General features: G+C 48.8%; 1 protein-coding gene across 7 annotated transcripts in view; it reads left to right on the top strand.

Annotated features, from left to right (window-relative positions):
• Ulk4 (unc-51 like kinase 4) overlaps nucleotides 1-16,000 on the top strand; it is a 305,588-nt gene that overhangs the window by 28,036 nt on the left and 261,552 nt on the right. For all 7 annotated transcript variants that reach the window (XM_087563005.1, XM_087563004.1, XM_087563001.1 and 4 more), the window contains 1 exon segment: nucleotides 848-926. In XM_087563005.1, the coding sequence (XP_087419131.1) occupies nucleotides 848-926 (79 nt within the window).

Here is a 16,000-nt window from a genome sequence, read left to right as displayed (position 1 = left end):
GCATTGCTTAGTAGTTTTTCAACATCCAATGAGGCTATCAAAGCCACCTCATTAAAACTAGTGTTTATTGAGATTGAAGAACAGAGGCTGGAAAGATGGCTCAGTGGTTACCAAGCACCGGCTGCTCTCTGAGGACTACATCTGTAGCTCCATTCTAGCGAGTCTCCTGCTCTCCCTGAGCATTGCATGCACAGGGTGCATGTGCCTACATGCAGGCAAAACACATAAATATAAAATAAAGGAGAAAAACTAAGCAAAATAAAAAAGCTTTCATAAAACTTGTCATTGTAAGGTTTTCTATTCTCCAAGTTTTTTCCTTTAAAGATTTATTTATTTATTTTATGTATGTAAGTACACTGTCTCTGTCTTCAGACACCAGAAGAGGGCATCAGATCCCATTACAGATGGTTTTGAGCCACCATGTGGTTGCTGGGAATTGAACTCAGGACCTCTGGAAGAGCTGTCATTGTTTTTAACCCCTGAGCCATCTCCTCAGCCCTATTCTCCAGGTTTTTAAAAACCACAAACCATCTAAACTCTGACACTGTGATTCATGTTCTGTATGCACAAGAGGGGGAGTTTCATAGTTTATGTGAGTGTGTATGTGCACACTTCAGTGTACATGTGGAGGTCAGAGAACAGCCTTCAGGAGTCAGCTCTCTTCTTCCATCATGTGGGTTCCAGGATTGAACTCAAGTCTTCAGACTTGGTGGCAAGCTCCTTTACCCACTGAGCCCTCTTGCCAGCCCCACGTCACCATCTTACAGCTGACTCAGGTCATCATGCGTAGTGGCTGGTAGTGGTGGCTGGTAGTGGTGACTGATGCCGGTTTGTTTCTTCTCTCTAGACGGTCCAAGGTTGCTCGGGTGGTCGGCATGCTGGCCTTGCACACAGCAGAACTTCAGGAAAGCGTGCCTGTTATTGAGGTGATTTCTTCATTACTGATGTGTTATACATGTCCAGAAAGAATGCTTTTGATTTTATAACGTAGCACACGCAGCTTTCATTGGCCTCCACTTAATTGAGATTTGAGGGAATTGTGCAGTTGTAAGACCTTGGGACCCTCCTTGGGCTCTAACTCGTAGTTCAGCTTCATGTGGAGTTCGGCCTTTTGTTGGAGGCAGCGGAGGGAGGCACCAGACTGCTCAAAGCATGGCTCATACTTAAATCAGACCCTTCTGGGTTTTCATGCTGAGTTTAATATCTTCCCCCTTGTCCTGGGACAGCAGCTCCCTGACAGGTGAGCCTTGTGCCTGAAGGTTCTCTGTATGCTGCAGACATTTTCCAGAATCAGCGTCCTTCTTCCCTGCCTTATTTTGGTGCTGGGAGTCTCACTGAGGGCTCCCACGTGCTAGGCACACACTGGTATTAGAAGGGTTTGCTGGGTGTGGTGGCGCATGTCTTTCATCCCAGCAGAGGCAGACCTGGCCTCCACAGGAGCTCCAGGCCAGCCAAGGCTACATAGTGAGACCCTGACTCAAAGAACTGAAAATGGGGAAAAGAAAGGGGACTCTTGGCTTGTGCAGTGAATGTTACCACCATGTGGCTGCCTCTGTGATGTACAGTCCAGGCAGGCTCATCTCAGTTACCCTCCAAGATGTCTGCAGGTAGATGTCACAGGAATGACTGGGGGACGATAGGAAGCTTCCTTTGTTCCCATGGGATCTCCTGCTAGGGACTCTCTGTGTTATTGGCTATCAGAAGTTCCTCACTGAAGGAATTTCCTGGGGTCTGTGCAGGGGACATCTTGAGTCACCTGGGACCTGCCCATCATCACCCCTGGTGACAGACTTGCCTCACTCCTGCTCCACACCTGTTGGCTGGTCCTCTCAGTGCTTGTTCTTGCCAGTGCTCAAGAGAAGCTCATGGCCTTCAGTGTCTGGGCCTTACTGTAGTTAGGCTCAGGCCACGCCTCCAGACAGGCCACGCCCCCAGGCTCCTCTGCCTTCAGTTTTGCAGCTCTGCTTTTCTGTGTTTATTAGGATGAGATGCAGGGGACTGGGAAACAGTTTTTCCCACTCCCTGTTTTACAATTTTCCATCATGACTTTATTTTTGTATGTAGTGTATGTGTTTGTACATGTTAGGTGCACATGTGTGTGGAAGGGCCAGAGGTTGATGTCATGATTCTTCCACTGTCCTTCCCACCTTGCCTTTGCAGATGGGGTCTCTCCCTGACTGTCTGGACTGGTTGGCCATTAGCTTGGGGATTTATACCTGTGGTGGTTTGAATAGGTTTGGTTCCATAGATTCATGTGTTTGAATGCTTGGCCATAGGGAGTGGCATTATTAGGAGGTGTGGCCTTGTTGGAGGAAGTGCGACACTGTGTAGGAGGGCTTTGAGGCCTCCTATGCTCAAACTCCACCCGGAGTGGAAGAGAGCCTCCTCCTGGCTGCCTTAGGATCAAAATGTAGACTTCTCCATTCCTCCAGCCCCATGTCTGCCTGGACGCTGCCATGCTTCCTGCCATGATGATAATGGACTGAACATCAGAAACTGCAAGCCAGCCCCAATGAAATGTTTTCCTTTATAAGAGTTGCCTTGGTCATGGTGTCTCTCCACAATAGTGGAAACCCTAACTAAGGCAGTACCCAAGCCTGTCTTTGTACCTCCAGTACACAGAAATGTTTGACTGTGTTTACCTTTTATGTGGGTGCTGTGGATCTGAAGTCCGACCACACGTTTGTGTAGCAGATAGTTTTCTCACTGAGCCACCTCTCCAGCCCCCATATTTTACAACTTAATAGAGTATTGACAACAGTTGGAAATACCGTATGCAGTTCAAATGTGTTAGAGGTAAGCACTCTCCATGCCTGGTCACTGTGACACAGCTGTCTCCAGTTGTCAGGGACAACCTACGCTGGGAACTTCAGGTGCCAGCCATCAGCTGGTCACCAAACTCAGGCTTCCTGACCTGCCACGTGCCCTGCAGAGCAGCCCTTTCTAGGGAGAGGCAGATTGTGGCTGTCTGAGTGTAGTCCTGAACACGACAGACAGAAGGAGTGTGTATGTAGCTGTAAGGTAGAGACTGTTTTGAAGTAAGCACACTTGGAGCAAACTCAACTTTGTTGAGTAATGGGGGGTTTATCTGTATGTTGAAATAGCTCTAGATATACCTTATTGGTACCGTGGTGTGTGTGTGTACTTTAAAAAAAGACAGGGTCTCTTTGTGTAGCCCTGGCTCACCTGGAGCCCAGGCTGGCCTCGAACTCACAGAGATCTGCCTGCCTCGTCCTTCCAAGCACAGGGATTATAGATGTGTGCCGTTATGCCGGGCTCTGTGCACATTTTAAATTTTATTTCTATTACGTACTTTAAAATACTTTTGTTGTAAGCAATTGCCTGTATCAATTTCAGTAGCCACTAGGGGGCAGTCAAACACCGAAGAAAAACCTGGTAAATTTGACAGTCTCTTCAACCTGGAGGCCTCTGGCTCTACAGCTTAGCAGGCACAGAAATGGGTCTCGTCTTCTCGCAGCGTCTAGGACTTTCTCCTTAGTATCATCTGGCAGTGGCATCGGCCACAGTTTCCATTTGAAGGTTAATTCCTGGCAGCCTTTCCAGAGGAGGGCAGACTCAGCTGCCTGCGTGATTTGTGGGGATGTTGCCGCGGGGCCTCAGGTTTAGAACTCTTGAGGTCAGGTCTTTGAAACTCATTCTGACCTATCTGGCTTCCTCTTACCTCTTACCAGCAATGGTTGTCAGAACAGCGCTGACCAAGCTTCCACTGTGAGTGTTTGAGCATTCTTCTTTGACTTTTTAATGTAATGTCCTCAGAAGAATACAGGTTTAACATGCTGACCAGTCAAGTCCTTGTGGGTCTTGTGTGCAGCAGCTCTTCTGGGTACCATTTAGTCCCAGGGAGGCAGTAGATGCTGAAGGATGCTGAACATGTGACTGTGAGCCTCTAACCCAAAGGCCCAGGTTAGCCCTTTCACTGACGTTTTCTTACACTGGAGAATGACAAGACAGAAAAGTCAAGTGTGAAGGCTGAGGCGGTTCACTAGTCACTAATCACTAATGTCAGTTCTTCATTCCTGTGTCCCACTGCTGCAGCTCCTCTGTGTCCCACTGCTGCTGCTCCTCCTCTGTGTCCCACTGCTGCTGCTCCTCTGTGTCCCACTGCTCCTCTGTGTCCCACTGCTCCTCCTCTGTGTCCCACTGCTCCTCTGTGTCCCACTGCTGCTGCTCCTCCTCTGTGTCCCACTGCTGCTGCTCCTCTGTGTCCCACTGCTCCTCTGTGTCCCACTGCTGCTCCTCTGTGTCCCACTGCTCCTCTGTGTCCCACTGCTGCTGCTCCTCCTCTGTGTCCCACTGCTGCTGCTCCTCTGTGTCCCACTGCTCCTCTGTGTCCCACTGCTCCTCCTCTGTGTCCCACTGCTGCTGCTCCTCTGTGTCCCACTGCTGCTGCTCCTCTGTGTCCCACTGTTGCTGCTCCTCTGTGTCCCACTGCTGCTCCTCTGTGTCCCACTGCTGCTCCTCTGTGTCCCACTGCTGCTGCTCCTCTGTGTCCCACTGCTGCTGCTCCTCCTCTGTGTCCCACTGCTGCTGCTCCTCTGTGTCCCACTGCTGCTCCTCTGTGTCCCACTGCTCCTCTGTGTCCCACTGCTGCTGCTCCTCCTCTGTGTCCCACTGTTGCTGCTCCTCTGTGTCCCACTGCTGCTCCTCTGTGTCCCACTGCTGCTCCTCTGTGTCCCACTGCTGCTGCTCCTCTGTGTCCCACTGCTGCTGCTCCTCCTCTGTGTCCCACTGCTGCTGCTCCTCTGTGTCCCACTGCTGCTCCTCTGTGTCCCACTGCTGCTGCTCCTCTGTGTCCCACTGCTGCTGCTCCTCTGTGTCCCACTGCTGCTCCTCTGTGTCCCACTGCTGCTCCTCTGTGTCCCACTGCTCCTCTGTGTCCCACTGCTGCTCCTCTGTGTCCCAGCTGCTCCTCTGTGTCCCACTGCTGCTCCTCTGTGTCCCAGCTGCTCCTCTGTGTCCCAGCTGCTGCTCCTCTGTGTCCCAGTTGCTCCTTCTCCGTCTCCCTGCTGCTCCTTCCCCTCTCTCTCCTTGCTACTACTTCTTTTTATTTTTTTTATTTTATTTTTTTTTCTATTCTTTTTTTCGGAGCTAGGGACTGAACCCAGGGCCTTGCGCTTGCTAGGCAAGTGCTCTACCACTGAGCCAAATCCCCAATCCCTTCTTTTTTTTTAAAAAAACTATTTCCTCTTCTTTTCCAGAATTATTTATTTTATGTATATGAGTACTCTGTAACTATCTTCAGACACACCAGAAGAGGGCATCAGATACCATTATAGATGGTTGTAAGCCACCATGTGGTTGCTGGGAATTGAACTCAGGACCTCTGGAAGAGCAGCCAGTGCTCTTAGTCTTAACTACTGAGCCATCTCTCCAGCACTCCTTGCTGCTACTTCTCTGTCTCCCTGCTGCTTCTCCTTTGCCTCCTGGCTGCTCCTTCTCTCTTTCTTTGTTTTCTCTTTCTTTCTTGCTGGGGTATTTTAAAGAAATAATATCAGTTTACTCATAGTTATGATTTCGGTAATTTTATTTTTATTTGTGTGTATTTGTGTACCTGTGTCTGAGTAGAGATGTTGTTAGAGGTCAGAAGGGGGCTTTGGATCTCCTGGGGCTGGCATCCAGGTGGTTGTGAGCCACTTGGTGTGGGTACTGGGAGCCAAACCTGAAGCTTCTGCCAGAGCAGTGGGTGTGTTCAAGGGCCGAGCCATCTCCCAGCCCATGCTTGGGCCCCCCCCCCCTGCGCTTTGCACAGGTCCCCCTAATTTCCTGCCTCAAACTTCTGTGGGGCCTGAGCTGTGTCACACTTTGGGGATACTGCACTTCATACACATGTGAACTTGGTTTCCTCCACAGGTTTTCTGTGTAGCACTTATTATTATATTCTTATTACATTCTGGTTATAATGTACTTCTCTAGTTATGGAAGTATAGCCATACAAATCTCCCAACATCTCCCTATAGTAAAACCAAGAAATGACATTTGGAAGTATAGGCTAAACGTGACAAAAAGACTAAACGTGCACAAGAAAGGGAAGGAAATTCTCAAAAGTCACAGCGGACCTGACATGTGGGCCTGAAGGGGCTGGGGCAGGCCAGGCTTGGAGCCTGAGCTGGGTGTGATGGGTACAGCCTGATGTGGCTGATTCAGTGAGCTTGTCCTTGGAGTTTTCTAGTCAACATGCCTGATTATTTTTTGTTGAAAATGTGTACAATTAGCTAATTATACTCCAGTGAATCTGGTAGGGACAGGACACACAGATATTGAAGGCCAGAAAAAGCATGAAGTAAATAGACAATAATGTATTTCATTAGTTCTCTGAGAATGTCATACATTTCTAGCTTCCAGCCTCAGCTTTGTCTCCCCTTCTCTCTCAAGTCCCATAACGTCCATTTTGGGCAGTCCATGGACTAATGGGTGTGGGGCCACGCCCTGCAGTGTGGTCAGCCTACCCAGGGGCCACACCCATAACGAACAGCAACTCTTCCAGTCCCCAAGACCACCATTTGTCCATAGCTTCTGAGTAGTGGGGTGGGGGCTGGTGAGCCCCTCCCACTCTAAGCCAGAATGCTGACAGGCTTGACCCTGTGCAGACAGGACAAGGTGTGAGTCCCTGAGAGCGGTGTCCTGTCCTGTCCTGTCCTGTCCTGTCCTGTCCCATCCAGTTCTATCCAGTTCTGTCCTGTCCAGAACATACTGCTTTCCTTGGCCTTCCCTTACAAACTCCCTGTCCTGTCTTCTTTCTCCACTTTGCCACAAGCCTTGGAATTAAGTGCGGTATCCACTGCGACAATGAAGCTTCTCTGGTGAAGGCAGGAGCTGCACTAAAGCGAGGCTACAAAGTTAAGTGTTTAGGAGGCCTTTTGAGTCAGTATCCTTTAGCAAACTAATAGTAGTAGGTTCACTCCCAGGGCCTGTGAGCTCTCCACCATGGGTTCTTGTCCAGATGTGCAGAGGGAGGTATGTATTTCCTGTGTGTGTGGATCCGGCTTCAAAGCCAGTAAAAAAGTGGTTGGCTGTCCCCTAACATTCACGCCACCATTGCACCCTCAGGCGTAGCTCCCCATGCCAGCTGTTATTACAGTCCAAGTGTTCACAGCTGGGTGAGACTGTGACAACCCCATGTTCCCAGCAGCCCACACAGTACTTCTCAGTACCATGAGTGCGACATGGCAGGAGGAAGCTTCCCAGTCAGCACTGATTTGATTTCTTCATGTCCTGTGACCTGTGCATGTTGTCTTCGGCCACAGGCTCTGATGGGCAAGCAAAAGCAGGGGCCATCAGCCTGTCCTGGTGAGCAGATGCTCTATCAGGTGAAAGGGCCCAGTCAGTCTCTTCTGCACTTGTGCATATATGTTTATTCCAGTACCAGTGAGACTTCTGACCTCTTTCCACTTCTCTTTGGGTTTTCTGGGAAAAGATAAAGCGAGCGTCGAATCACTACAGTTTTGCAAACGTTCTTAGTCTCTGTGTGTTCTGAGCCCCAATGATCTTGTCACTGGGGGACTGCTACATCCAGGGTCACTTTTGCATTACATGTCCAACAGGAGGTAATTCTTACAATGTGCACTTCTTAGTTTCTCATGTGGACTGTGAGTTTCACTCTTGGGTTTGTGGCTCTGCCTGAATCTGCTGACTACAGTTGCCCAGGCCGTAGAGCTCCTGGGTTGTGTTCTCAGAGCAGCATCAGAAGGCATGGGAGTCTGAATGCAGGGTCCCCAGAGCCTCACCAGCCATTGCATTTGATGCTTTAGTAGATGGAGAGTGACTCGGAGGTTGAAAGATCTGCCCAGACACTGTAAAAACAGATCTCTGAAGCAGAAAAAAAAATGCAATTTAAAACAAGCCTCTTTTGTAGTCCCACTGTTTGAGGAAGAGTTGAAGTCCAGCCTCTAAGAATATGATGACGAGTGGGTGGTGCAGGCTCCCTTGCTCCCCACCTTACAGACTCAGAGCTGCAGTCTTGATGTGAGTGGGGGTCTTTGTGCTGTAATCTTTAGATGATTGTAACATCCAAGAGACCCAGTTTTAATAACATGACAAGGGAAACTGGGCTTCATTGAAAAACATTTCTTGGGTGAGCCGGTGTGTGCCGTTCCCAATGTGTCACTGGGGTAGGAACGATGGCTCAGCAGGCAGAGGTGTTGCTGCCAAGACCGTCAACCCCAGTTTAATCCCCAGGACCCATGTAATGGAAGGAGAGGGCTGGTTCCTGAGAGTTGTCCTCCAGCCTCCGCATGTACACTGTGGCGCGGGCACCCTGATAAATAGTAAATAAATGTATAACCCATACCTCTGTGGAGCTCTCCACATCACTGTGAAGCCTGGAATCTGGGAGAGGAAATAGATTCCCCCTACCCTCTTCAGGCTCTCTGTGTGTGGTGAGAGGAGGGCAGGAAAGGCAGAAGGTTCAGTGTCTTTCTTGGGTATAGCTGTGAAGAGTCCTGACCACAGGGTCCTGTCCTGGTATAAAGCAGCTAATGATGCTGAGAAAGTGGCTACTGCAAGGATGGCCTCTGCAAGGTGTGAGGCTCCATGCGTGGTCAGGAAGAGAAGACCAGAGGCCAGTCCTGCAATGTGGACGTGGCACATGGATACATTGTCCTTGGGGACACACACACACACACACACACACACACACACGCACACGCACACGCACATATGCATGTGTGTATGTGGGTTCACAGGTTGGAGGTCCGAGGAAAGCTTGTTGGAGTTCTCTCTACCACTGCTATCCTGGGGATCGAGTGCAGCTCATCAACCTGGTGGCCACTGTGCCATCTTGCCAGTCTTGAGTAGAAGTAACTGAAGTTAAAATGGAAAAGCTAGTACTTTGGGAAGTTGCGAAAAACCTCAGTTATTCAAAGCAAAGGAACCTGTTCTCAGGTGAAGTGCACAGAGCAAGTGTTCCTATTCCTATCAAGAAAGGCTGGATGCAGGCTCTGGTGGACACTACCCTTTCTGTGGGTCTCAGGGACTGATAAGGGAGAAAAGCCAGAAAGCAAACGTTCCTGCAGGGGACCATGTCAGTCAGAGCCTCCCACCCATGGTGAGGTGGGAATGAGACTCTGCAGCCAAGGTGAATACACAGGGCTGACCTTCCAGGGCAGTGCCCTGAGGGCCGCCCGGGGCGCGTGGAGGCCCATCACCATTACTTCATGGTCCATGATGGTAGCGGTGGGGTGGGAACCCAGAATGAGTAGCATAGAGGAGGTGGCCATCTGGATGACAGGACTGGCCTAAGCTCTACCAGCACGAATGTCTGATCATTCTGTCCCCTCCAGCATCAGAGGGCCCTGATGCCATTAAGCCTGCTCCCTGCTGGAGCCACAGAGGTTCCGGGAGGCCTCTGTTCTCAGTCCGTTAGACATTCAACAGAGGCAGTTGCCAGGGAGCATGATGAGGCCAGTGCTGCTGAGCACGGACTTGTTTCCCATCTCACAGAGGCAGCCCCAGGCTCCCGACGACTACGTCTGCTGCCCTCTGGTGGCCACTCAGGGGAAGCACTAGAGTCTGTGCCACGTGCTCTCACTGAAGAGCTCCCTCCACACTGCTTCCATTTGATGTCTGTTTAAATATATTCAAATGCAGGATGCTGTAAGCTTCCGACCCACTGGCTCAGCTCTATCCCACAGTCCATTTCTGTCTCATAGAGGTGTTAATCCAAAGTTGTGGGTCTCAGGGTTTCCTCTCCCCACGATCCTTTTGGGCCCCCTTGTGGGAGGTTTGCAGAGATGCAGCCTTCTGATCACGGATGTCTCCCTGTGACCAGTCCTGTTCCTCTGTAGGGCTGTGGAGAGAAGAGGTATCCATGCAAGCAGTGGCAACAGATACCATGAGAATGTCAGCCACGCACAGACAGCGAGGTACTCTGCTTGGCTTGGTCTTAGGAATACATTATTTTTGAAAAACAAGATTTGTAGTTGGTGCATGGATCAACCCAGTTCCTGTGCCCTCGAGGCAAGGGGCATGCTTGCGGACTGTGTCCTGGACTCTTTTTTTTTTTTTTTTGGTTCTTTTTTTCGGAGCTGGGGACCGAACCCAGGGCCTTGCGCTTCCTAGGTAAGCGCTCTACCACTGTGCTAAATCCCCAGCCCCGTGTCCTGGACTCTTACCCCATTCCAGCCATACTGAGGTCACTGCTGCACCCTGCCCCATGTTATGTAATAGTAACGGCCAGCGCATGGCTGCGTTCCGTTTTATCCCTCTGACTGCTGATTGCCACATGGAGAAGGGCTGTGGAAGGACGATTGACAAACCCTGGCTGGGTCCTGGCGTTAGAGCTCTCCACAGGCCATATGCAGTGTCTCCGTGGTCAGTAGTCAGTTCTAGTAGCATGGTGTGCATCTCGGCACCCAACTGGCAGAGCAGCCTGCGTGCGCTGCAGCTGGGGCCGCTACATAGTTCTCTCAAACCTGGGAGGTTCACCAGTGATCGGTGGGAGGATGGAGGGTGTCTCCAAACCCAAAGGGCTGGACCTCCTAACCACTGTAGGCAGTACATGCAGTAACTTCTCTTACTGTAAACTTTCTGTTCCTTAGTTTCATTTGTGCTCCCCCCCTGTTTGTATGTGGACCACCTGCATGCAGTGCCTGCTTAGGCCAGAAGAGGGCATCACATTCCATGGGACTGGAGTTACAGGTGGCCTGAGCCACTGATGTGGGTGCTGAGGACCACACCTGGGTCCTCTGCAAGAGCTCCAAGTGTTTGTAACCACTGAGGCAGCTCTCCAGCCGATTCCAAAAGGGTGATTCTTGTGTGCTCCATACTGTGGGTCTCTTGAGGTCACTGCCAATGCCACACACCATGAGAGCCTTTTCAAGGTCTGTCTCTCACTGTCTGCCATGTGACACAGAGTCCAGCTCACCAGGTGCAGCTAGCAGAGTGTCACCAACACAATGGGATGGATTGGTGTCCTGTGTGTGACCAGATGATCCAGGGTCCTCCTGGGTGGACATAGCAGGACACCTGACAGGGAGGAAACAATGAAGTTCACTGTCAGTGTCTCCCAGTTCACCTCTAGCCTGAAAAGGCTGGGTCCCTCAGAGTCCTTCTGGCTGGTGCCCCCCAGGCCCACTTCTGCAGGGTGCGTCTGAGGGTGGCATGGATGGCTGCATCCCAGGGATAGCCCAGCATTTCCAGCTGTCTCAACTTCCAGGCCAGAGTTTCTCCACTTTGGTGGCTCATGAGAGTTCTGGGTACTCAGAACAACTCTGCCAAGGACGTTCCCAGACTAGCTAGGACAGACAAATGAGCCCCAACACAGTGTCCCCGGAACCTGGGGTCACCGGACAGCTGGCTGCAGCGCACATTATCGGGCCTTAAGACAGGCTGTGTGTTTGTGAATTCCCAATGACTCCCATGTGGGCTGAGGGAGGCTCTGGAGATCCGAGCCTCTGAGCCCAGGAACCGGCCGACCTCACTGCCCCTTGTCCCTGGCTCAGTCCCTGTCGTGGAGGGAGAGGTTCTACGAGTGGATGTGCATTTGACTCCTGTTTGGTTAGATTCTTCGAGGTGCGGATGGGTAGGCAGGGATGATGACAGACGGCAGACAGATGGACATTTCCCTCACTGCTTCCTTTAACACCAAAGAACCCTTGTCTCTTAGTGCCCTCTCTTACAGTATGGCCCATTTCTTATTCATACAGCCTTGGGGTCCCATCTTGATGTGGATGGTCTGTTTGATAGCGCACTAAGGACAAGCCCTGGGGTTTGTTTCTAGTCCCCTTTCAAAAGTCATTTCAAAGTCACCAAGATTTACCACCATCCTCCCGAGTTAAAGCATCCTGTGTGCACCAACCTTCCCTGTTCTATTTTCTCTCTGTCTGTCCTCCCATCTTGGTCTTTGAAGTTTCTTGGTTTTTTTTCTTTTCTTCCCCTTCCTTCCTTCCTTCCTTCCTTCCTTTCTTCCTTCCTTCCTTCTTTCCTTCCTTCCCTCCTCCTCCTCCTTCTTCTTCTCCTTCTTTTTGCCAGCTCTGTCACGAGTCTATCAGATTTATCTAACCTAAAATGATCTCAGTAAGAGGATGTTTAAGTTATTTTGCTGCCATTCCCTGGAAGTGGGCACAGGGATTTTGACACAGCCTGTTCGTTTACAGGACAAGGTTCACAGTGTTTAGAAGGCATTTTTATTATCTGTTTTGCTATGCGGTCTCAGATGTGGATTCAGGAGGACCCCGAGATGCACTGCTGGGGGTTTGGAGTTCATTAGGAGTTATTAATGCGGGGGCAGATAGACAGACAGCAGTGTGCTGGCACTCTGAGGACAATTGAGGCCCCAGCACCAGAGCATAGCAGTGGCTTGGAGGAGAGGAATTAGGATTCACGACAGAAGCGGGGTTTCTTCCATCTGGTTCTGAGGATGGGGGAAGTTTGATAACACAAGCCTGATGCTGCTGGGGTTCTTGGATTTCCAGGCAGAAGGCAGGAAAGGGGGCTGGAGGCAGGACGTGTGGCCACCGGTGCCCCCTCGGTGTCTGCTCACCTCCCCAGGTGAGAGATCCTGGAACCAGGAAGTCCTTTAGCTAGGGGCTGATGGGCAGTGTCTCAATGGGAGCCTGTGCTGTCTGTGAGGGGAAGGGCTGCAGCCAGGGCAGCAGCTGGGCTCTGGCCTTGCTTTCTTTCCTGTATGTGTGTGAGCCCATGTGGCATGAGCATGGCCAGTGGTCGAGCTCAGGTAGGCAGTCATGAGAGCAGCTAACCCGTCTCACCTTCCCACTCTGCTTTCTGATTTACCTCAGTCAACAGGAACATGCTTTCCTCTTCGTTACTTTTAAAAAAGGACCCAGTGTTTTATATGGAGGGGTGTTTTGCTGTATGCATGGACACCATGTGCATGCAGTGCATGAGCAGGACAGAAGAGGGCGCCAGATCTCCCTGGAGCTGCTCTTACTGACAGTTTTAAGGGGCTATGTGGGTGCTGGGAATTGAATTCCTGTCCTCTGGAAGAGCAGCCAGTGCTTTTAACCACTGAGTCACCTCTCCAGTCCCCTTTCTTCCCTTTTTAATATTGATATTTTTCTAAAATTTAAAGATAAATGGAAAACCAATAACTTGATATTGCAGAGATGTTGTTAAATTAAATTCATGTTAACTTTTTGTAGGTGGCATGCGAGGTTGCCTGGGTAACTCATCAGCTGTGTGTCTGCTGACTGTAATTTATGGCTTTAAAAGCTCACAGCATTAAAATGGTCTCAGTCTCTGGTTTCACTCACCACCACAAACCCGAGGGGATTGTGAAGGAGAAATTCTGTAAGTTCCAGCAGCAAGCTTTGGGACCAGAAAACCTAACCTGCTTTTTGAATGTAGGATACCTTTGATTTTTATGAAAATGAGTCTTTTAATTTGAGGCTGTTGTTGACTTTCATGCAGACATTCTACAAACATTGGACACACTCCGTCTGGCATCCCCCAGTGGTAGAACCTTGGGATGTCAACCTATGACCACTAAGGAAAGCGGACTTGAGGGTCCCCAGATCCTTGTGTCTATGTCTATCTTCCCATGCGTGCTCGAGTGCCATGGCCACCAGGCTTGTCCCCATCTCTCTGCTTGGTCCTTTTGAGAGAACTGCGTGGAGAGCATATGGTACCGCAGCCTTTGGTTTCTTTTTTTTTTTTTTTTTTTTTTTTTTTTTTTTTTTTTTACGGTTCACAGACTTTATTGGTTCAAAAATGAACAGCAAAGAAAACGTTAACTATCACTCCGGGGGCGTCATGTAGACGTGAAGGCCACCCTTTGAAAGCAGCCTTTGGTTTCTTTTCTGCAGCGTAATACTCTGTGCTCTGTCTCCCCGCTCTGCATTATGAAGCAGTTTCCATGCACTTTGTGCAGAGTGTATTTAACCGTTAGCCCTTTGACGGACATTTGGGTCTTTTCCAGTTTTAAGAATTACAAGTAAAACTGCTAAAATCAGGCTTGTTTCTTCTTGTACAAATAGCTCTTTGTAAATTCCCTCTTTAGGGTCAATGTCCAGCACAACAATCAACACGTTGTGAAATTTCTCAGTTTATTTTTGCAGTGCTGGGGGTTGCACCTGTCACCTTTGCATGCCATGCAAATGGCCTTCCACTGAGCTACATCCCAGCCCTTGGCTTTTGACTGGCCTTGAACTCATGAAAGTCCTGCTTCTGCCCCTACGTGTGTGCTGCAGTACACTCTTTATCTTAAAGGAGCTGAGCTGGTTTGCCACATGGCTGCCCCGTTCACACCTCACTGTCACAGTGTGGATGACATGGCTTCTCACCACCCAGAGCTTTTCATGCTCCCTCTGAGTTTTAGTTCTGAGAGGCGTGGGGGGACCTCATTTGGAGTTAATTTGCATTTCCCTGATTTCTGTGGTGCTGAATTTGCCGACTGTCTGTCCTCTTCTGTGCATCATCTGTATGCCTTCAGCGTTAGATTAGCCTTTCTTAGCCCTGGACGGTGAAGGTCCATGTCATGTCCGCTCCCTGGGTGGGTTGTAGTTTATGTTTAAGCCCATGGTCCATTTGAGCTACCTGTTTGTTCAGGGTGTTGGACTAAGGATGAGGTTCACCTGTGTTTCCTGGTAGCTGGTAGCTGTCTTGTCTCACAGGCTGACTGTATGACCCTGGGTCACTATGTGAGTTTGTCATGTTGGTCAGGCATTCTCTTGTGCTCTCCCTCCATCCTCATGTGAACATCTGCTCTCCCACAGTGAGCTCTCCTTCTGTCTCTTAAGGTCATGGGGTGCCAAACCCAGCCTCTGTTAACCCCCATGCTAGTCTGCGTCTCAGCAGCCTCACATCAAAGTGAGACCATGGTGCGTTTTGTCTTCTGTGTCTAAGAAGTGGGCCTTGAAGTCCAGGACTGTGACTGTGGATTTGCTTTTATATTTGTTTGTTTGTCTTGAGAAAGGGTTTTGCATTGTTTACAGTTCTCTTACTGGGGATTCACATTTAGGATTGGTGTGTATATATGTGTGTGTGATAGGTACATACACATATATGTGTATATGTGTGAATATTTATGTATATACATGTTTATATATGTATATTATATATAAACATGTATGTATATCCAGGTCTGTGTATGTATATGGTATATTTATGTATGTCTATATGTATGTAAACAATATGTGTGTATATGTATGTATTTGATGAATAGACTTCTTTACTATCATGTAGAAGTGTCCCTTGGTCTCTAGCAGACTTTGTTTTGTTCTGAAGTCTCTGTTGTCAATGCAGCCATCATTGCTTTCCGTTCACCCCTGCTGCTACATAATTTCTCATCTTTCACAGCCAACCACCAGTTACATCAAACTTTTATGTGAGTTTCTTGTAGGCAGCTTATATGTGGGTCATGCTGTGTTTTAATTCTACTGTTCCAGTCTCTGCCTTTTACTTACTGTATTTATGCCATTTACACTTGAAGTAATTATTAAAACATGTGATCCTATGTCTGACAATTGACTTTTGTTTTTCGTTTGTCTTATTTATTGACTTTATTTTATTTTTGTTTCCTTTTACTACTTTCTTGGAGTTTGCTGAACATGCAACTCCATTTTCATTTTTTTTCCCTTTGGTGTTACTAAATTCTTCTCTTGTGTAGATTTTGTTTTTAGTAGTTGCTCTTAGGTTTTTATTTCAACATATCATAGTTAGTGTCATTTTACTAGTTCAAGTGAGGTGTAGAAAATTCCTCCCTTTTAAAACTGTGTCTTTTATGTAATTATCTAAAACATGTTTTCTAAATATATCAGAGCCAAGTTGTACTTTTCTAATTTTTGCCTTAGAATCAAACATAATACATAATGTATAAGAGAAGGAAAGCCCATTTGCTTCACCTCTGTTTTGCCCCCTTTCTCTTGCTTTCCTCCCTACATTGCAAACTGCCTTATTTCGCCCTTTGCTTTCTCTTTAGAATTATGTACTCTCACCATTTTAAAGTATAATTGTTAGAGATCAACCTGCTAACTTTGTAGATAACAAACTTCTGAGCACTGCCAGTTTCAGAGGATTGAATGTG

Source organism: Rattus norvegicus, chromosome 8, assembly GCF_021556685.1.
Source record: "Rattus norvegicus strain SHRSP/BbbUtx chromosome 8, alternate assembly SHRSP_T2T, whole genome shotgun sequence".
Classification (NCBI taxonomy): domain Eukaryota; kingdom Metazoa; phylum Chordata; class Mammalia; order Rodentia; family Muridae; genus Rattus; species Rattus norvegicus.
This window is presented reverse-complemented; position numbering and strand designations above follow the sequence as displayed.